We start from the raw sequence: 23,001 nt of genomic DNA, 5'->3' as shown, positions 1-23,001 counted from the left end.
CACGATGATACAGTTGATGGTAGAAGTGGTATGGGAACCACAGTAGTAGAAGTGGTTAGGAAACCACAGAGGTAAAAGTGGTTTGGAAACCACAGAAATCAGCAGCGCTGAATACACGAGGAAACACAGGAACACCTTCAGAGGCTCATGGGGAATGAGACTCCAAGATCAGGCAACGTGGTGTTGACCACAGGTGCTTAATATAGGGAGTGTTGCCTGATCTGCCAATTGAGTTAAAGGGACATACACTGAAGTATAGGAAAGGGCTGCGCATGCGCAGACCCTCAGGATGGAGGACGACCACGGTTCCTAAATGTCCGGGAAGAGGCACTCACGGTCCGGTGAGTGACAAGGAGGAAGTACACACTGTAGGGGGAGAGGAACCAGAGGTTGAGGATGAGGACGACATCTTTCCTCAGTAGAGCCTGTTTAGTTTGTACAGGGAGAGATGAATTGTTTTTTTGGTGTGGGGGCCCAAACAAACCAATCATTTCAGCCACAGTTGTTTGGTAGGCCCTGTCGCTGAAATTATTGGTTTGTTATAGTGTGCATGTCCTATTTCAACAACATAAGGGTGGGTGGGAGGGCCCAAGGACAATTCCATCTTGCAAATCTTTTTTTGGCATTATGTGACCATTCAACAGTCGTTTGCCATGTTCAAAAAGTAAAACAAAATGTCAACAAATTCAAAAAATTAAACCAAAAGTAAAATGCCCTGTCATTATTTAAAACAAGAGGTATTGACGTGCTAGAATTACTGTAGTGTTTATATGTTATAAACACTACACTTGGAAGTTGGAGGAGGTATTGTGGCCCCGGTACCAAATTTAGTACTGGGGCCCCTCCACTATGCATTCCCGATAGAGGTGTATCAGATATTAAACAACGTTGACTGTTGCTGCAAAATTTTTAAATAATATTGTGGGGAACACTACACTATGCAGTCCATAAACTTTTTTGATGGAATTCAGACCCGTGGAGGGTTTTTTAATTATATTGTGGCCCCGGTAAAAATAGTGTACTGGGGCCACCCCACTATGCAGTCAAGAAACTTTTTTTTTTTTGGAATTCAGACCCGTGGAGGGTTTTTTAATTATATTGTAGGGACCACTCCTCTACGCAGTCCAGATAAATTTTTTGGTGCGATTCAGACCAGTTGATGGTTTTTCTTATTATATTGTGGTGACCACTCCTCTACGCAGTCCAGGTAAATTTTTTGGTGCGATTCAGACCAGTTGAGGGTTTTTAAATTATATTGTGGTGACCACTCCTCTACACAGTCCAGGTACATTTTTTGGTGTAATTAAGATCAGTTGATGGTTTTCTTATTATATTGTGGTGACCACTCCTCTACGCAGTCCAGGTACAATTTTGGGTGTAATTAAGACCAGTTGATGGTTTTCTTATTATATTGTGGTGACCACTACTCTACGCAGTCCAGGTACATTTTTTGGTGCGATTCAGACCAGTTGAGGGTTTTTAAATTATATTGTGGTGACCACTCCTCTACGCAGTCCAGGTACATTTTTTGGTGCAATTTAGACCAGTTGAGGGTTTTCTTATTATATTGTGGTGACCACTCCTCTACGCAGTCCAGGTACATTTTTTGGTGCGATTCAGACCAGTTGATGGTTTTCTTATTATATTGTGGTGACTACTCCTCTACGCAGTCCAGGTACAATTTTGGGTGTAATTAAGACCAGTTGATGGTTTTCTTATTATATTGTGGTGACCACTCCTCTACGCAGTCCAGGTACATTGTTTGGTGTAATTAAGACCAGTTGATGGTTTTCTTATTATATTGTGGGGGCCACTCCACTACGCAGTCCAGAAAGATACCTCGTTGCAACGTTTTGGACTAATAACAATATTGTGAGGTGTTCAGAATACACTGTAAATTAGTGGAAATGATTGTTATTGAGGGTAATAATAGCGTAGAAGTGAAAATAAGCCCAAAAACTTGATTTTTGAACTTTTTATGCTTTTTTCAAAAAAAATCCGAATCCAAAACCTTAAATCCGAACCAAAACCTTTCGGCAGGTGTTTTGCGAAACAAATCCGAACCCAAAACACAAAACACGAGACACCAAAAGTCGCCGATGCACATCCCTAGAAATAAATACGCTTTCAAAATTGCTATAGTGCCATATTCACCAACACCTGACCCCGGCGTGTATAATGCTCTATGTGCAGTGTCAGACAGGGGCATGAAGGGCCCACAGGGGGAATAAAATGGTAAGGGCCCACCAGAGGGGGTTTGGCCAGTCACTAGAGAGGCGTAACCAATCCGGGGTGTGGTAAGCCCATGAAGGACAGCTATCAGCATAGTGTAGTATATAAAGAATACACAGTCTTGACCTGCCCCTTAGATTGGCCAGAACAGTCACCAAAAATCCCACTAGAATCAGAAGATATGTGTGATACGCCGGGTCCTCGGTATCTCCAGACCGAGACCCGGCTCACTTACCTGTCTGTCGGCCCCGTACGTTCCCCACTGACCGCCGCCATCTTCCCCTGCATATCCGCAGACCGTCACTGCTCCACGCCGTTCCCCTGCAGATCCGCAGACCGTCACAGCTCCACGCCGTTCCCCTGCAGATCTGCAGACCGTCACAGCTCCACGCCGTTCCCCTGCAAATCCGCAGACCGTCACAGCACCACGCTGTTCTCCTGCAAATCCGCAGACCGTCACAGCTCCACGATGTTCTCCGCTATCCCTACATACATATATATACACACATATATATATATATATATATATATATATATATATATATATATATATATTAGGGGTGTGCACCGGGCACTTTTATTGTTTTGGGTTTTGGGTTCTGATTAGCTTGAGGAAAGGTTTTGGTTCTGATTTAGGGTTTTGGGTTCTGATTTATTTTTAAAAAAGCGCTAAAATACATTATTTTGGTTTTTTTTACACTCCTACGCTATTATTAACCTCAATAACATTCAATAACAATCATTTCCACTAATTTCCAGTCTATTCTGAACACCTCACACCTCACAATATTCTTTTTAGTCCAAAACGTTGCACCGCGGTAGCTTTCTGGACTGCGTAGTGGAGTGGCTCTGGTACCCAATTTGGTACCGGGGCCACAATATCTCCTCCAACTGGACTCAAATCCACTGCACATATGGCTGCTCCTCCATCCTCTGCAGCATATAGAGGGTGGAGTTCTAGCGTGTCAATACTTCTTGTTTTCGATCATGACAGTGCATTTTAATTATTTTTGGATTTGCCCCCAACACTGAATGTAGTTTAATATCTGATACGCATCTATCTGGACTGCGTAGTGGAGTGGCCCCGGTACCCAATTTGGTACCGGGGCCACAATATATCACCCTCAACAGGTCTGAATTCCACTGCACAGATGGCGGACCCCGGATGGACGTCTAAAACCAACATAGATGTAAAGACCGCAGTTCCTCTTTTTTGGGACTGCACAAACAATTAACGTAGTAATATAAATGGAAGTTACTATTTTTTTGAACTACTGAAATAAAGAAAGTATTAATAGAATCGGCAGTTACTCCTTTTTGAAACTACAAAAACAAAGAACGTAGTAATAGAAATGATGAGTCCCTCTATTAGAGTGTAATGCCCCTTAAAACTCCTTTAAATAAAATAGTACGTATTCTAGGAGACCCTGTTTATATATTTAACTTGGTTCTGCAAAAATATGCATGATGATCACTGGACAGAGATCTGTAATAGAGCAGCGATTAAAGTGGCCTGATTAAAGGTCATGTAAGATCTTAAAGCACTCACAATTATATAGAGACTGTATTCTCATTGAAGACGCTGCCTAACGTGTCTAAAAGTTGGCACTTATATAGCGCTTGCTTAACTGGGTGATGTGAGCAAGCGGAGTGTGTTAATATGGAGAGACCCTATCTAAACATTAATATGATAGAACAAATTGCAGCGCTGTATACGCTGTGTATAGGTAAGGTAGGGATCTCAAATACCATGACACTCTGTTTAGCCTAATCCCTGACAATGTAATATCACGGAAAGCCTATTTGCTTATCAAGGGCAATGCCTAGCTTCTGCTAAATCAGACAGAGTATGCAGCGCACGTCTAACACCAACATAGCTGCGCCGGTGACATGGCCTGCAGGAATATCTCTGATGGAGATAGAACTAGGCCCCAAAGAGCACATAATGCCAAAAAAAGAGTTGCAAGATGGAACAAACCAATCATTTCAGCGACAGGGCCTACCAAACTACTGTGGCTGAAATGATTGGTCTGTTTGGGCCTCCACACAAAAAAAGCTATTCATCTCTCCCTGTCCAAACTAAACTGGCTGTACTGAGGCAAGATGTGGTCCTCATCCTCATCCTCTGATTCCTGGCCCCCTTCAGTGTGTACTTCCTCATCCTCACACATTATCAATTCGTCCCCGCTGGACTCAACAACCACAGGTCCCTCTGTATTATCTGGAGGGCAGTGCTGTACTTGATTGAGGAATTGATAATTCATTTTTATGAACATCATTTTTTCAACGTTCTGAGGAAGCAACCTCCTTCGCCGCTCACTGACCAGGTTCCCCGCTGCACTAAAACCTCTTTCCGAGTACACACTGGAGGGGGGACAACTCAGGTAAAATAGAGCCAGTTTGTACAGGGGCTTCCAAACTGCCTTTTTTTCCCTGCCAGTAACAATATGGACTGTCTGACATGTCTATTTGGATGGTGTAGGAAAAATAATCCTCCACCATTTTTTCTATTGTGACAGCATCCAATAAGGCGACAGTAGACATGTCTGCAATGGTTGGCAGGTCCTTCAGTCCAGACCAGATGTTGTCTGCATCCCCGCTAGAGCGTCTTTTAGGAAAACTGAGCTTTTTCCTCGCAGCCTTAGGTGTGGAAGAAAATGAAGGTGGAGCTGTTGGCATGTCACGGTCCTCTTCAGAGGACAATTTCCTGACCAGCAGGTTTTTGCACCTCTGTAGACTTGTGTCCGCCGGAAACAGAGACACAACATACGCTTTAAACCGAGGATCGAGCACAGTGGCCAGAATGTATTCCTCTGACTTTAAAAGAGTGACCACCCTCGGATCCTGGCAAAGCGTACGAAGGGCTTCATCCACAAGAGCTACATGCTTGGTGGAATCGCAATGGTTTACCAGCTCACTTTCTCTTGTAATATAGATTTCAGTACCTATTCTCTGGAACTGCTTAAAGAATGAACGTAGTAAATGTAATATAGATTGCAGTACCTATTCTCTTGCACTGCTTAAAAAATCAACGAAGTAAATGTAATATAGATTGCAGTACCTATTCTCTTGCACTGCTTAAAAATTGAACGTATTAAATGTAATATAGATTGCAGTACCTATTCTCTGGAACTGCTTAAAGAATGAACGTAGTAAATGTAATATAGATTGCAGTACCTATTATCTGGAACTGCTTAAAAATTGAACGTATTAAATGTAATATAGATTGCAGTACCTATTCTCTGGAACTGCTTAAAGAATGAACGTAGTAAATGTAATATAGATTGCAGTACCTATTATCTGGAACTGCTTAAAAATTGAACGTGTTAAATGTAATATAGATTGCAGTACCTATTCTCTGGAACTGCTTAAACAATGAACGTAGTAAATATAATATTGATTGCAGTACCTATTCTTTAGAACTGCTTAATTTTATTTTTTTTTCATTAATTTTGTATAATTTTTAAAATAATTTTTTTTTTAGTAATTTTTAAGAGATTTTAATAATTATAAAATTTGTATGGACTTAGCACAACAAAGCACAGGACTAAAGCGCCACTGGACTCAGCAGGACAGACACTGGCCAAAGCACCACTGGACTCAGCAGGACAGAGCACAGGACAAAAGCACCACTGGACTCAGCAGGACAGACACTGGCCAAAGCACCACTGGACTCAGCAGGACAGAGCACAGGACAAAAGCACCACTGGACTCAGCAGGACAGAGCACAGGACAAAAGCACCACTGGACTCAGCAAGGACAGAGCACTGGACACAGGCATAAAGCAATACTGGACTCAGCAAGGACAGAGCACTGATCACGCAGGAGCACCACTACCCTACACACCCTCCCTCTTCCCTGATGTCAGGCGAAATGAAGATGGCGGCCGCAAGGTGAGTATTTATGACATCCGAGTATCGTGAGATCCGACGCGAGACTTGGATGTCATAGCCTTGTTTCGGATTCCTTTGGCGGCCAGAAGTACCCGAACAGTGCTCGGATCCCGTCGGATCCGCACTGTTCGGTTGGGCTCGGATTAGCGGAATCCGAGTCCGCTCATCCTTAATATATATATATATATATATTATTTACTTTTTTATTTTGGTGGGACTACTTCAGGACCTGGAATGTTATTACTTTGGACAGCAAAAATATTATGGTTTTTGGTATGTTTTTCTTCAAGCCTATTGGAGTAAAGGCTTACAAGCTTGGATCCCTTACAGATGAAGGCATCAGATGGTAAGTATATGGAGTTTTATCATTTTTAATCAATATATGTGGTTATAAGGAGGGTGGTGTGATTTATTTTAGGGTTTGTATTATTTTTATTAAAGTAATGTGATTGAAAGAGGGTTGTGTGTTTTATGTTTATTTTTTTGTGGCACCAGCGAGCCCTGGGTGTCAGGACATGCTGCCACTTGTGGTCCTTCAAATGCCAGCAAGCTCTGACTGCCATAGGTATGCTGGTGCTTGTAGTTCTACAAGCACCAGCATGCCCAATCTGTTAATGGCAGCTCTGGATTGCTGGGACTTGAAGTTCCACAAACTAAAATTATGTTTTACACTCTATCTTTCCTTTTATACCACTTAATTACCCTACACCCACTGTCCCAGGGGTGTAGGAAGAGCCCTTGTGCTTTCAGCACGGGGCTGGGTCTCACTAGGGGGGATACCCGCACAGTTTTTTGTGGACCCGACTCCATAAGGAATCCAGCCCCATGCTAAATAGCCTGGGGTTGGTTTGACATTATGGCAGGAGATACCCTGCCTCGTCTCCCCCTGCTATAGTGCAACAACCCAGACTGGTTGGTCTAGTGCTGATTTTGGTGTAAAAGAGGGAACCCCACGCATTTTGTCCCCCAATTTCAAAGAAACTAGCCCTAGGCTTAATAGCATTAGGGGGGGGATTAGTTAGGACACATACTCATGACCCAATATATGGTACTAATATGATTCAAAGCAGTGACGCGGCTTGACAATTTTTATTGTCTATTTTAGCAGTTTATATTTTCCTTAATTGCATTTCATCTACACTTTTTAATATTTCGCTATTAGAATTTTTATGTCAAGTTTATTTAATAAAGATATATTTAACAGTAATTTTCAGACAATTTTTGGTCCATTTGAGTGCCCCATATGATCATTTCTGTTTTCTTTTGCTTTCTATTTGTGATACCCAACCTTTTTTTTTCTTCAATTTTTTGCATAGTAAAATGCCGGTGAATCAGACGGCTGTAATACCATTCCGATCTGCCGGCTCAAAAGGCGCTAACAGGTATATAAGTACCTACAGTGTCTGTGTACTACAGCAGATCTGCTCCCAAATTCAACAGTCCACGGATCTTGAGATCTGTGGCTTGATGAATTTGGGCGCATGCAGAGCCTAAATACAAGCGTCAAATTCCGAGCACAGGTTGCGGTCAGAATACGCGCCCTAATGAGTCAGGCCCATATAAAACAGTCCACAGTGTACATATCAATGCTTAAAATGTGATCATCCCATATAAATGAAAAAGATATAGCCTTATTCCCCCTGGAAACACATAGAAAACACTCGGGTGTCGATATCTGTGCTTAAAACGTGATCATCCCACGGAAATAAAAATGATATAGCCATCTTCCCATTGGAAACACATAGAAAATAGTCCACAGTGTACATATCTCTGATTAAAACATGATCATTCCATCTAAATAAAAAAGATATAGCCATCTACCCATTGGAAACACATATAAAAAAAAGTCCCAGGTGTACATATCTATGCTCAAAACGTGATCATCCCACATAAATAAAAAATATATAGTAATCTTCACAATGGAAATACATAGAAAATACTCCACAGTGTACATATCTATGCTTAAAATATGATCATCCCCCCATAAAAAAGCTTTTCTTCATATACAATTTACAAATAATATATCACTACGGTATAATGTTACCCACTAATGAGTGTTATAAATACAGATTAGCTACATTTTGTATTATTATATGCCTGGTCCAGACACAACAGACTACTCAGAAATATATATATAATATATATATATATATATATATATATATATATATATATATAGCATAAAATCACAACCATAGATAGTACAGCGCGTAACTCTGAGAAGAGGTATAAGTTCAAACAATGTCCAAATAGACAGCAAAAGTTCCTATGTCCAGGCGGCTGCCAAACTCGCAAAAGTACATCTATAACAAAACAAATAGGGAGGGGCGCCACATAGTATAATACAGATAGGACCCTATGAGTACTCATTGTCTGTCTAGCTAGCAGATATGGAGACCCTAAACGCTAGCTAGACATAGACAATCTCTCTCAAGACCAGCCAGCTTCCCCAGCATTGGTCTCCCTGAACAAATGACACAAACAAGCTTTTATACCTGATACTTCTCCCCCAGCCTTAGCTTGATGGACAGGTGACACACCCACCTTCTCTTTAAGAGGAAACGCCTATCACTAGCTCTGTTTGCACAAACAGACACACCCTGTCTGTTTGCTGAGAGGAAGGAGCTTTCTAATCATGTAAGTTAACCAAACTTTAAACTATACATAAGTCTTTACCTGGTTTAACCTCAATCTAGGTGCATAATGTTTTATTCTGCTTGTATGTTTTCTTTGCATCTTGTCAGATAAATGCCTCCCTTTGTTACAATATATATATATATATATATATATAATGAGATAATGTACTTTATACTGTAATTCACAGAGTTTTCAGTTTCTTCTGATCTATAGTTAAAAAGCTGTACGTTTCTTCTAGTGTGCAAAATCCTGACACCCGGTTGGACATTGGATAATTCATTATAACACTTTTGCTTACATATGGATGTGATTCTCATTATCTTTATATACTTCAGCATTAAGTGGGGTATTCAATTGACGGTGGGATCGCCGAAAACCCCCGCGCTCTAAAAATATTACCGTTAATACGGTAACTGCTCCCTGAGCTGCAAGCTGAAACCCAGCGAGTAAATTACCGTATTAACGGTATTTACGCGCAGATTACCGTATTAACGGTAATATTTTTAGAGCGCGGGGTTTTCGGCGATCCCGCCGTCAATTGAATACCCCCCATAGTGTGTGTACATCAAGTCTTGATAACTATATTTTGTCAATGTTTAAATATTTATGCATGTAATGTACTGGCCGGATCAAATGTTTGTTTTAAACATAATGGTTGATCATTAAAATTCCTTTTTACCACCTAAAGGTATGTAGGTTTAGCGCCTACATACACACCACATATAAGGAACGTAGATTGACTTACCCTAACCATACTCTATTCATATAACTAATCAGTTGCCTATGAGGGTGATGACACCCATTTTGAATCAAAATATACACTTTACTATGAATTGAGCACTTGACAATTATTGTATGTATGTATATTTTAAAAAGATGTACAGTATAATGAAGGATTTTGGTATTTCACACACAAATGTGTTTCTTAAACAGAATAATCCTGAAGATGGTAGAGCCAGTATTTATAAATCTGTCATTATTAACACATCAAAGGAGATGATGTGTTTTAGTGATTACCCAGCTCCAGATGATTTCCCAAACTACATGCACAATTTTAAAATCATGGAATATTTCCAGATGTATGCCAAGAACTTCGACCTTCTGAAACACATCCAGTTTAAGGTATGATAAGGAAAATGAATACGTCAGTAATAATTAACACCTACAATACAGGATTATCCATAGGAAAATGCATGTATGTTTTAATAGTCTCTATCAAATTGTAGTTTGAATGCTTGTAAGGACACAGGTGTCTTAATTTACATTGACTTACTGGTGGGAAACCTAGAAACTTGCTTTGTGATGTAGAGAATTTGGCATCTATGGAAGTAACTGAAAGTGCAGCTGCTGTAAGGCTCAGTGCAACGTGACAATAAGAACATAGAAAATGGCAAAGTTATATATCTGTTTATTTTATTCTTGTGACATAATGTGCCAATTTCTGCACATATTGGAGCTTTTATAGGGGTAAATGTATTTGGTAAGTGAATTAAAATTTGACTGCAGGGCAAAAATGTGTTCCTTCTGATGGGAGAACTGGTCAGACATGGGAAGATCAGAGGATTCGATAGATAATGCAGACTAGGCACATAAAGTTTTCTTATCATTACAACCAGAAATAAAATGATCAATTTTAAGACTGACTAATTAATTATCATCACCAGGCGCGGGCTGGGAGAGGGAAGCCCGGGGGGCACACAGACGGCCGCATCACATGACAAGGGATGCGGCCGCATAGCCTGTCATGTGATGCGGCTGCCTGTGCGCTGACGCGGCCGCATCTCGTGTCATCAGATGCCACCGCGGGTAAAGATGTGGTATGCTGCATCCGGGGGGCGGCCGGCCGGCCTACCCCCTGGCCCTAATAGCGGTCTGACTGAGCGGCCCGGGGGGCACCGCCCCCCTGACCCCGGGCCAGCCCGCCCCTGATCATCACTGCAATGCAACAACAGGAATAATATCAAGCACCTTATTCTGGGGTAATAGGGATATTGAGTGGGGAGAAAACTGAAATCTAACCGATCAATTATTATCATCACCACCCCCTGGTTCACTAAATCGACAAAAGTGAATAGTTACATAGTAACATAGTTGATGAGTTTGAAAAAAGTAAACCAGTCCATCAAGTTCAACCTACTTTGGATCTCCTGCGATCACTCACTTATATTTGAAATTGATCCAGATGAAGCAACCGCCAATCTGTTTCAATTGGGTAAAGTCTCTCCTGACCCAATATTGCAGACCTATTTCTTTCTAGATCCATTACTATCCTTCATTTTAATTAACGTTCGTAACACTGGATTCCCTTTTATGCTTTAATTTTTTCTAACTCTTTCTTAAACATTTCAATTGAATCTGCCATCACAACCTTCCCTGGCAGCACGGTGGCTAAGTGGTTAGCACTTCTGCCTCACAGCGCTGGAGTCATGAGTTCACTTTCCAACCATGGTCTTATCTGTGTGGAGTTTATATGTTCTCCCCGTGTTTGCGTGGGTTTCCCCCCACACTCCAAAAACATACTAGTAGGTTAATTGGCTGTTATCAAAATTGACCTTTAGTCTCTCTATTTCTGTCTGTCTGTCTGTCTGTCTGTGTGTGTATGTTAGGGAATTTAGACTGTAAGCTCCAATGGGGCAGGGACTGATGTAAATGCCTTCTCTGTACAGCGCTGTGGAATCAGTGGCGCTATATAAATAAATGGTGACGATGATGATGATGATGAATTCCATATATTGACTGCCCTTACTATAAAGAACTGCTTCTTTTGCTAGTTGTGAAACGTCCTTTACTCTAACCTTAGGGGGTGACTGTATGTCTTGCGTACAGACCTTGGGGTAAATATTTCCCATGAAATTTCTTTATATTGACCCATAATGTATTTGTACAGAGTAATCATACCCCCTTTAAGACACCTCTTTTCTAAAATAAACATGTCTAAACTAGCTAACCTTTTCTCATAACTTAATGACTTTATCAATGTTGTCACCCTTTTCTGAACCCTTTCTAGTTCCAATATGTCTTTTTATTGAGTGGTGCCTAGAACTGTACTCCGTATTCAAGATGAGGTCTTACCAACGATTTATATAATGGCAAAATCACATAGTCTTCCCTTGCATGTATGCCCCTTTTTATACATGGAAATCATTTATTGGCCCTTGCAGCCGCTGCTTAACATTAACCACTATTACTATGTCTACTCTGTACGAGCAGTCCCAAACCTTTTTTCATTAATCCCATTTAATTTATAGAATATGTGCTTGTTTTTGATCCCTAAGTGCATAACCTTACATTTATCTATGTTAAACTTCATCTACTATTTGGCCGCCCAGTTCTCCAGTTTATTTAAGTCCCTCTGTAGAACAACTACATCTTGTTCTGATTTCATTATCTTGTAAAGTTTGGTGTCATCTGCAAAAATGGAAACTCTAACTTTGCTCTCTAAACCATCACCAATGTCATTTATAAACATATTTAAAAGGGAGTGGCTCCAGCACAGAACCTTTAGGTACTCCACTTGAAACTTTTCACCAATTAGAAAATGTTCCATTTATCACAACTCTTTGTTCCCTATTCTCCAACCACTTTTTGAGACAAGTACAAATGTTCCCTTATTTTGAAAACCAACCTCTTGTGTAGCACTGTATCCAGGGCCTTTGTAAAATCTAAGTAGACCACATCTACTGTACTACCATGGTCTAAGTTGCCACTAACTTCCTCATAGAAACTAATTAGATTAGTTTGACATGACCTATCCCTCACAAATCCATTCTTATTTCCACTAATAATAGTATTTTTTTGTTGTGTTTTTAATACTCTGGCATTGCTTTGATGTGGTAGTCCTATCATTACTCCTACTCCAACCACATACAGAACAGCAGTGCAGAATAAATTGACCTTCATCAGCTCTATATAAGTTCTGCATGATTTGAATTAAAAAACACATTGTGAAATGGTCATTTAACGGAATAGTGAGGACTCCAAGATTGCATTTTTGTAGCTTTGCACTTTTGCAAAAAAGGCTGTTCTGAAGCAAAGCACCTGGTACTGAGCCTTGTGAGACTGTCCAACTGATAAAGGAAGCAGCACCGAGGTGGATCTAGAGAAATTGACAATTAAAGAGTGATTAGAAAGTTAGGATGAGAACCAGGATAGGACAGTATCTTGCAGACCTGGGGATTGCAGCGTTTGTATGAGAAGAGAGTGGACACTAGTGTCAAATGCAGGAGAGATCCAGGAAATTTAGAAGAGAGTAATGCCCTTTACTGTTAGCAGTGATCAACTCATTAACGACCTTAGTCAATGCAGTCTTTGTGGAGTGTTGAGTATCATAGCCTGACTGAAGAGGATCCAATAGGTTGTTTGCAGAAAGGAAGCGTGTGAGGCGAGTGTAGGCAAGTCTGTCTAGAAGCTTGATGGGGCATGGGAGCTGAGATGGGATGGTAATTTGAGAGAGTTTTGATCAGAATTTTGTTTCTTCAGAATAGGAATAATCACTGTGTGTTTGAATAATGATGGGAAGCTAGCAAAGCGAGGAAGAGTTTACAGATTTTAGATAGAGGTGGAATGAGCACAGGAGGCATGGATTTACCAACTTGTGAGTGTATTGGATCAAGAGGACAGGAGGAAGAGTAGGAAGATAAGAAGAGAGTAGATACTTCATCTTCATTTGAAGGATCAAATGAAGAGAGGGTGTCAGAGGGTGCTGGAAAGAAATTGAGCAGATTGCTTGTCATGGAAGATGAAATCATTTCTGATCTTATCCTTGAAGTATGAAGTAAGATCCTGGGCACTGATAGTAGTTGGAGGGTTTGGTGTGGGAGGATTGTGAAGAGATATAAATGTGCTAAAAGACTAAAAGACTGGAGTAACGGATGGTCACGTTCCCACAATGGAAAAGCCCAGGCAATGACTTGGCCCGAAAGAAGATAAATTATATAGGCCACCTTAATTCTGTCTGAAGAAAAAATTTCAGGTGCAAGTTCAAACTGTATGGCACATTGATTAAGGAACAGCACTTCTTCGGGTCACTGTCATAGTTCTCTGGAGGTGGTATACACAATCCTTGGGAGCTTGTGGAAGTGGTTGAGCTAGTGGAGGCAGAGACAGTAGTGGCAGCTTCTATCCAGAAGGGGCCACTGGGTGCACGATTAATGACCCTTGAAGTGTGTCCAGGCGGAAGACCACATCCTGGATGTCACTCACCGGACCGTGAGTGCCTCTTCCCGGACATTTAGGAACCGTGGCCGTCCTCCATCCTGAGGGTCTGCGCATGCGCAGCCCTTTCCTACCCTTCAGTGTATGTCCCTTTAACTTAATTGGCAGATCAGGCAACACTCCCTATATTAAGCACCTGTGGTCAACACCACGTTGCCTGATCTTGGAGTCTCATTCCCCATGAGTCTCTGAAGGTGTTCCTGTGTTTCCTCGTGTATTCAGCGCTGCTGATTCCTGTGGTTTCCAAACCACTTCTACCTCTGTGGTTTCCAAACCACTTCTACTACTGTGGTTCCCATACCACTTCTACCATCAAGTGTATCATCGTGACTGTTAGCTGATTCCTATCCGCTGCCTCCGTGCACTACAGTCTTCTAAGCCACTTCAACTCTAGCTCATATCATTGTGACTGTTTGCTGATTCCTATCCGCTGCCTCCGTGCACTTCAGCCACTCTCCACATCTACTCACCTGTTCATCATCAAGACTGTGAGCTGATTCCTATCCGCTGCCTCCGTGCACTACAGTCTCCAGCTTGCAACTCGTCTGTGTTTCCTCATCGTGACTGTTAGCTGATTCCTATCCGCTGCTTCTGTGCACTACAGTCTCCAGCGTACAACTCGTCTGTGTTTCATCATCGTGACTGTTAGCCGATTCCTATCCGCTGCCTCGGTGCACTGCAGTCTTCATCTCATCTCTCCCGTGTTTCCTCGAGACTGCTGCTATTATTGCCATCCGCTACTCTCCGTGATCAACAGCTCCTGGTCTACTCTGCTCACCCGTGTTCCATCGCTATTTGCACCTGCTGGTTGCTACTGGTTACCTCCGTGTGTCCGCAGAGTCCTGCTGCTGCTGCCAGCGCTAATCGTCCATCTACTGCTGATCCGCTCTCCACGCCTTCCTGTGTTCCGCTGGTCTCTACCCGCCTGTCAGCATTGGATTCGTGTCTCATCCGCTATCCTGCTGCTAGATCATCACCAGTCTCCTGGGTCCTCCAAGAGTCCAGTTCCGCGTTCTACCGATTCCTGTGGATTCGTGTCCCTGTTGGTTTACTTACCTGTGCGCTGCACCTACTAGACCTCTGCTTCATCCATCCAGGGACTTCTCATCCTGCCGGCCTCCTGCCGCTCAGGTATCGCTGCACTCCTGTCTGATTGCCTGCTTCTGAACCACGGTATGCATACTTCTCATTGACTGTGCTGGTGTATTGCATATCTTGCTGGACTGTGTTGGTTCTCCTCTGGAGTCTGCTATCCGCTGAGTCTGTTGCCATCATTGACTGTACTATCTTGTTCCGGATTACTTCAAGAGACTTTCCATATTTGCAGTGCTGTTCAGTCATTCATATATATATCTATATTGTGCATATTACTGTGGATCGTGTTAAGGTGCCGTGTTTACCCTGTGTTGCAGTCTCTCCCCGTGCACCTCCTCACATATATATTCAGTGGTACAACTTGCTAGTAGCAGACCACTGATCCCTGTTTCCAGTATCACCTGTTCCAGTATCCTCTCACATAGCAGTGGTACAACTTGCTATCGCAGACCACTGACTCCCCGGATACCTCCACTTGGATTCCATTCCTTCACTCAGACAGCGGTACAACTTGCTATCCGCAGACCGCTGACTCTCATCACCTCCTCGTTTCTGTTGGACATTTCTCCTCACTATAGCAGTGGTACAACTTGCTATCGCAGACCACTGACTACCTTCACGTGTCCTTGTCCATACAGTTCCTCGTGTACTATTACCTCCATATTACCAGTGTTGCTAGTCATAGACTTTCCTGAGCATCTCATCATCTGCTATTTACTGTTCCGTGATCACCCTGCTACCAGAGTACCCTATTACCACCTACATTGCTCTGGTAAGCCTACCACCTGGTGATCCCTGGGTAAAGACTCCTAGTGCCCGTGACAGTAAGATCAGGCCATGACAGACCCAGATACGGAACCTACCGCCAAAGAGATGCTGCAGCATCTGGTCAGCCGTGTGGAGCAACAGGATGCCCGCCAACAGCTGTTACTTCAGTGTTATCAATCATTAACCTCCCAAGGAACATCTGGACAGACTGTGACAGCCACTACGGAGGCTCCTGTGCTTTCCTCCGTTTCCCCAGTGCCATCCCAGGTGTCTACAGCTTCTACGCTTCACCTGCCTACTCCGTCAAAGTACGATGGGGACCCCAAAACTTGTAGGGGTTTCCTTAACCAATGTTCAGTCCATTTTGAGCTCCAACCTCAAAATTTTTCTACCCATCGTTCTAGAGTGGCCTATCTTATCTCTTTGTTTTCTGGACAAGCCCTGGCTTGGGCCTCCCCTCTGTGGGAAAGAAACGACCCAATATTGCAAGATAGTGCCAAATTCATTTCTACATTCCGAAGTGTGTTCGATGAACCAGGTCGTGTGACCTCCGCTGCTTCCAGCATCCTCCGTTTGCGACAAGGATCTCATACAGTAGGCCAGTACGTCATTCAATTTAGGATCTTAGCCTCTGAACTTCAGTGGAACACTGAAGCCCTAGTTGCCGCCTTCTGGCAGGGGCTCTCCGATAAAATTAAAGATGCACTGACTACCCAGGAGCTTCCTTCGTCACTTGAAGATCTGATCTCTCTTTGCCATCGTGTTGATATGAGATTTCGTGAAAGAGAGGCTGAGAGAACAACTTCTGCTAAAGCACCTCTTCGTTCAAACCCTCAATTTCGTCCAGTTTCACCCTCTGTGATTCCCATGGAGATAGGACGTTCCAAATTATCTTCAGAGGAGAGGAAACGAAGAGTCAAGAATAGACTCTGTATCTATTGTGCTGATTCCACTCATATGCTCAGCTCTTGCCCTAAGAGATCGGGAAATGCCAGGCCCTAACTAGTTCTGGAGAGGTAAAGTTAGGGTCCCTGGAGTCCTCTCCATCTTCTATGAAATCTAAAGTCTGCGCTTTTGATGTTACGATTTCCTTTGCTACCAAAACCTTTGAGTCACAGGCATTGATTGATTCCGGAGCAGCAGGAAATTTTATTTCCAAATCATTAGTGCATCAATGGTCTCTACCAGTAATTACGTTAAGAACACCCATTACTGTGACGGCTATAGATGGATCACGTCTCATCAACGGTCTCATCACCCAGAGTACGTCTCCAGTAACACTTCAGATTGGTGCCCTGCACCATGAAGAAATATCGTTTTTAATCCTTCCAGTTACGACAAGTCCGATTGTCTTAGGCCTTCCATGGCTTCAGTGTCACTCTCCCCAGATTGACTGGCGCACTCCTCAAGTTACGTCTTGGGGGTCTGAATGTTACCATCGGTGCCTTTCCCAAGTTATTCCTCTCAAAGTACAGCAATCTTCCATCTCATCTTCCTCACCGGGACTCCCTCCTCAGTATGCTTCATTTACTGATGTGTTTAATAAAGCTCAGTCTGAACGTCTTCCTCCTCATCGTTCTTGGGATTGTCCGATCGACCTTCTACCTGGCAAGACTCCTCCCAGGGGCCGGGTCTATCCGCTCTCGTTACCTGAAACTCAAGCCACATCTGAGTATATACAGGAGAACCTCCAGCGTGGGTTTATTCGACCTTCCACCTCTCCCGCTGGAGCTGGGTTCTTCTTCGTCAAAAAGAAGGATGGATCATTACGCCCTTGCATAGATTTTCGTGGACTCAATGCCATTACTATCAAGAATCGGTATCCCATTCCGTTGATCACTGAGTTATTCGATCGCATCAAGGGAGCCCGTATCTTTACTAAGTTGGATCTTCGTGGTGCCTACAATTTAATCAGAATTCGTTCCGGTGACGAATGGAAGACAGCGTTCAACACCAGAGACGGGCATTACGAATATCTAGTAATGCCTTTCGGGCTGTGTAATGCCCCCGCTGTTTTCCAAGGCTTCATCAATGAGATCTTTCGGGACTTATTATATGTATGTGTCGTCGTCTACCTGGACGACATATTGATCTTTTCACAGGACCTGCCTTCTCATCACCAACATGTGGCAGAAGTCCTCTCCAGGCTACGGAAAAACTCATTGTTCTGTAAATTAGAAAAATGTTCATTCGAATTGCCCCAGATTCCATTCTTGGGGTATATAGTTTCCGGAGTTGGCCTGAAGATGGATCCAGACAAGGTGAATGCTGTACTACATTGGCCCCAGCCAACTACTCTTCGTGCTATCCAGCGTTTTTTAGGTTTTGCCAATTACTATAGACGCTTCATTCAAGATTTTTCTTCCATTGCATCCCCTATTGTGGCCCTGACTCGGGAAGGGGCTAATCCTAAGCAATGGTCATCTGAGGCTCTCCAAGCCTTTCAAATTCTCAAAGAGTCCTTCTCCTCGGCTCCAATTCTTCGACAGCCTGATGTGACACTTCCCTTCTTCCTAGAAGTAGATGCCTCTAATGTGGGCTTGGGAGCCATTCTCTCCCAACGCTCGGAACAGAGAAAATTCCATCCTTGTGCCTTCTATTCTCGGGGTCTTCTGCCCGCAGAGAAGAATTATACTATCGGGGACAAGGAGTTACTGGCTATCAAAGCTGCATTAGAGGAATGGAGATACTTATTGGAAGGAGCTCGCCATCCGGTGACGATCTTCACGGATCATAAGAACTTGTCATATCTCCAGTCTGCCCAATGCTTGAACCCTCGTCAAGCAAGATGGTCTCTTTTCTTTTCCCGTTTTGAATTAATTATAACCTTCAAACCAGCTGCCAAGAACAAAAAAGCTGACGCTCTATCTAGAGCTTTTGTGACGTCCTCTGAAGTAGAAGAGGTTTCCAGCCATACTATTCTAGACCCCAAATGTATCTCACTGGCTGCCTCCTCCACCAAAATGCTACCATTTGGGAAGACCCTTGTGCCTCCTACTCTAAGGAGGAAAATCCTTTCGTGGTTCCATGCCTCCCGTTTTTCTGGACACGCCGGTGAACACAAGACCTTTGAGATTCTCTCTCGAAGTTACTGGTGGCCTTCAATGAGGAGAGACGTCAAAGAGTTCATTGCTTCCTGTGAGTTATGTTCCCAGTTCAAATCCTCCCGCAGAACTCCAGCAGGGTTGCTGCGACCACTACCCATTCCGTCCAAACCATGGACCCATATTAGTATGGATTTCGTTACTGATTTACCACCTAGTAAGAATCATAATACTATTTAGGTGGTGGTGGACAGATTTTCGAAGATGGCTCATTTCGTCCCTCTGTCTGGTTTGCCTTCCTCGTCTATTCTGGCTGAACATTTCATTAAAGAGATCTTCCGTATCCATGGATGTCCGTCGGAGATTGTGTCTGATAGAGGAGTACAATTCGTTTCCAGATTCTGGCGAGCCCTTTGTAAAACCTTGGGCATACGATTAGCACTCTCATCTTCTTACCATCCGCAATCTAACGGACAAACTGAACGAGTCAATCAAGATCTTGAGACTTTTATAAGGATGTTCTCTTCAGCCAATCAAGACAACTGGGTAGAATTGCTTCCCTGGGCTGAATTCGCCCATAACAACATGTACCATGAGTCATCATCCAAAACTCCATTTTTTGTGGTCTACGGTCACCATCCGTCTTTTCCGGAATTTCCTGCCCTCCCGCCCACCCAAGTTCCTGCTGTGGTGACTGTTTGTCAGACCTTCAAAAATATCTGGTCTCAGGTCAAAACCTGTTTAAAGAAGACATCTAACAAATATAAGTCTTTTGCAGATAAGAAGAGGCGGGCTATTCCACCACTAAAAATTGGAGATCGTGTCTGGTTATCTACCAAAAATATTCGTTTGAAGGTCCCATCTATGAAATTCGCCCCTCGTTTTATTGGTCCATATAGGATCATTCAAATAATCAATCCAGTATGTGTTAAACTTCTTCTTCCTAAGAATCTTCGGATTTCCAATGCTTTCCATGTGTCTTTACTCAAACCTCTTATCATCAACCGTTTCTCAACTCCTCCCTCAGCTCCGCAGCCAGTTCAAGTTCATCAGGAGGAGGATTTCGAGATTACTGAGGTATTGGATGCAAAAATTTCGCGAGGAGTCCTCCGTTTCCTCGTTCATTGGAAGGGCTTTGGTCCTGAGGAGCGCTCTTGGATCAAAGCTGAAGATCTTAATGCTCCTGCCCTTTTGAAGAAGTTTTATTCCAAAAATCCGGACAAGCCCGGTTCCAGGCGTTCTGTGCCCACCTTTAAAAGGGGGGGGTACTGTCACTCACCGGACCGTGAGTGCCTCTTCCCGGACATTTAGGAACCGTGGCCGTCCTCCATCCTGAGGGTCTGCGCATGCGCAGCCCTTTCCTACCCTTCAGTGTATGTCCCTTTAACTTAATTGGCAGATCAGGCAACACTCCCTATATTAAGCACCTGTGGTCAACACCACGTTGCCTGATCTTGGAGTCTCATTCCCCATGAGTCTCTGAAGGTGTTCCTGTGTTTCCTCGTGTATTCAGCGCTGCTGATTCCTGTGGTTTCCAAACCACTTCTACCTCTGTGGTTTCCAAACCACTTCTACTACTGTGGTTCCCATACCACTTCTACCATCAAGTGTATCATCGTGACTGTTAGCTGATTCCTATCCGCTGCCTCCGTGCACTACAGTCTTCTAAGCCACTTCAACTCTAGCTCATATCATTGTGACTGTTTGCTGATTCCTATCCGCTGCCTCCGTGCACTTCAGCCACTCTCCACATCTACTCACCTGTTCATCATCAAGACTGTGAGCTGATTCCTATCCGCTGCCTCCGTGCACTACAGTCTCCAGCTTGCAACTCGTCTGTGTTTCCTCATCGTGACTGTTAGCTGATTCCTATCCGCTGCTTCTGTGCACTACAGTCTCCAGCGTACAACTCGTCTGTGTTTCAACATCGTGACTGTTAGCTGATTCCTATCCGCTGCCTCCGTGCACTACAGACTCCAGCTTGCAACTCGTCTGTGTTTCATCATCGTGACTGTTAGCTGATTCCTATCCGCTGCCTCGGTGCACTGCAGTCTTCATCTCATCTCTCCCGTGTTTCCTCGAGACTGCTGCTATTATTGCCATCCGCTACTCTCCGTGATCAACAGCTCCTGGTCTACTCTGCTCACCCGTGTTCCATCGCTATTTGCACCTGCTGGTTGCTACTGGTTACCTCCGTGTGTCCGCAGAGTCCTGCTGCTGCTGCCAGCGCTAATCGTCCATCTACTGTTGATCCGCTCTCCACGCCTTCCTGTGTTCCGCTGGTCTCTACCCGCCTGTCAGCATTGGATTCGTGTCTCATCCGCTATCCTGCTGCTAGATCATCACCAGTCTCCTGGGTCCTCCAAGAGTCCAGTTCCGCGTTCTACCGATTCCTGTGGATTCGTGTCCCTGTTGGTTTACTTACCTGTGCGCTGCACCTACTAGACCTCTGCTTCATCCATCCAGGGACTTCTCATCCTGCCGGCCTCCTGCCGCTTAGGTATCGCTGCACTCCTGTCTGATTGCCTGCTTCTGAACCACGGTATGCATACTTCTCATTGACTGTGCTGGTGTATTGCATATCTTGCTGGACTGTGTTGGTTCTCCTCTGGAGTCTGCTATCCGCTGAGTCTGTTGCCATCATTGACTGTACTATCTTGTTCCGGATTACTTCAAGAGACTTTCCATATTTGCAGTGCTGTTCAGTCATTCATATATATATCTATATTGTGCATATTACTGTGGATCGTGTTAAGGTGCCGTGTTTACCCTGTGTTGCAGTCTCTCCCCGTGCACCTCCTCACATATATATTCAGTGGTACAACTTGCTAGTAGCAGACCACTGATCCCTGTTTCCAGTATCACCTGTTCCAGTATCCTCTCACATAGCAGTGGTACAACTTGCTATCGCAGACCACTGACTCCCCGGATACCTCCACTTGGATTCCATTCCTTCACTCAGACAGCGGTACAACTTGCTATCCGCAGACCGCTGACTCTCATCACCTCCTCGTTTCTGTTGGACATTTCTCCTCACTATAGCAGTGGTACAACTTGCTATCGCAGACCACTGACTACCTTCACGTGTCCTTGTCCATACAGTTCCTCGTGTACTATTACCTCCATATTACCAGTGTTGCTAGTCATAGACTTTCCTGAGCATCTCATCATCTGCTATTTACTGTTCCGTGATCACCCTGCTACCAGAGTACCCTATTACCACCTACATTGCTCTGGTAAGCCTACCACCTGGTGATCCCTGGGTAAAGACTCCTAGTGCCCGTGACACTGGATGCACTGTAGCACCTGAGCCTGATTGGCGTCTTGCTGGTCCACACATTGGGCCAAATTCAAAAGAAGACCCCGGGCCGAAGGTTCATCCTGTGTACTCATGGCCAGAGTATACTGTCACGTTAATGACATTAGAGGATGCCACTGACTAATATTGGCGCAACTAATCAGGGAGGTGTGTAGCCTAATGCACCCCCGACACTCACCAGGAACCTCCGCAAGGTGGAATGGGCTTGACTGCGTGAGGTGTGCAGGTCGTGGTTCTCCAAGTTAGTTATCAGTGCAGCGGGAGACAGGGGTGGTCATACGGTCCGGGTCAAATGCCAAACGATGGTGGGCCCTGATAGGAGGAGTGATGTTTCGGCGGTTAGCCGTTTGGCTGGTGAAAGAAGCCTCCGGTTGCCTAGCAATGGGACTCGAGCTACTGTGCATGCACGCATAGCGTAGCCGGAGGTACCTCCCATTGCTAGGCAACGGGACACGGCTTAGAGAAGGAGACAGGCATCCGTCCCCAGAATGAGAGGACAGTGTGGGGATGGTGCCTGACATACACAAAGGTGGAAAGGATAAAATAGATGGATAGTATGGACTTCAATGAAAAAGAATGAGAAGGAGGGTTCAAATGATATGACTTGAAAGGTGTAGCTTGGAGAAATAGTATGCCTACTCCACCACCTTGTTTGTTTCTGGATCTGGGAGTGTGGCTGAGGGAGAGTCCCTCATAGAAGAGAGCTGCAGGGGATGTAGTGTCAAAGGAGGTCAGTCAAGTATCTGTAATGGCAAGGAGGTTGAGGGATTTAGAAATTAATAGATCATGGATGGATGTA

The 23,001-nt window shown here is 43.8% G+C and overlaps 1 protein-coding gene across 1 annotated transcript in view; it reads left to right on the top strand.

The window, feature by feature from the left end:
- The window catches only part of LOC142099330 (flavin-containing monooxygenase 5-like), a 111,451-nt gene that overhangs the window by 41,659 nt on the left and 46,791 nt on the right, over positions 1-23,001 (top strand). Inside the window, exon 3 of the mRNA XM_075182677.1 lies at positions 9,696-9,884. Coding sequence (XP_075038778.1) covers positions 9,696-9,884 — 189 coding nt within the window. The remainder of the gene's footprint in view (positions 1-9,695; positions 9,885-23,001) is intronic.

Source organism: Mixophyes fleayi, chromosome 8, assembly GCF_038048845.1.
Source record: "Mixophyes fleayi isolate aMixFle1 chromosome 8, aMixFle1.hap1, whole genome shotgun sequence".
Classification (NCBI taxonomy): Eukaryota; Metazoa; Chordata; class Amphibia; order Anura; family Limnodynastidae; genus Mixophyes; species Mixophyes fleayi.
The sequence above is the reverse complement of the archived record's forward strand: the minus strand, read 5'-3'. Positions and strand labels throughout refer to the sequence as shown.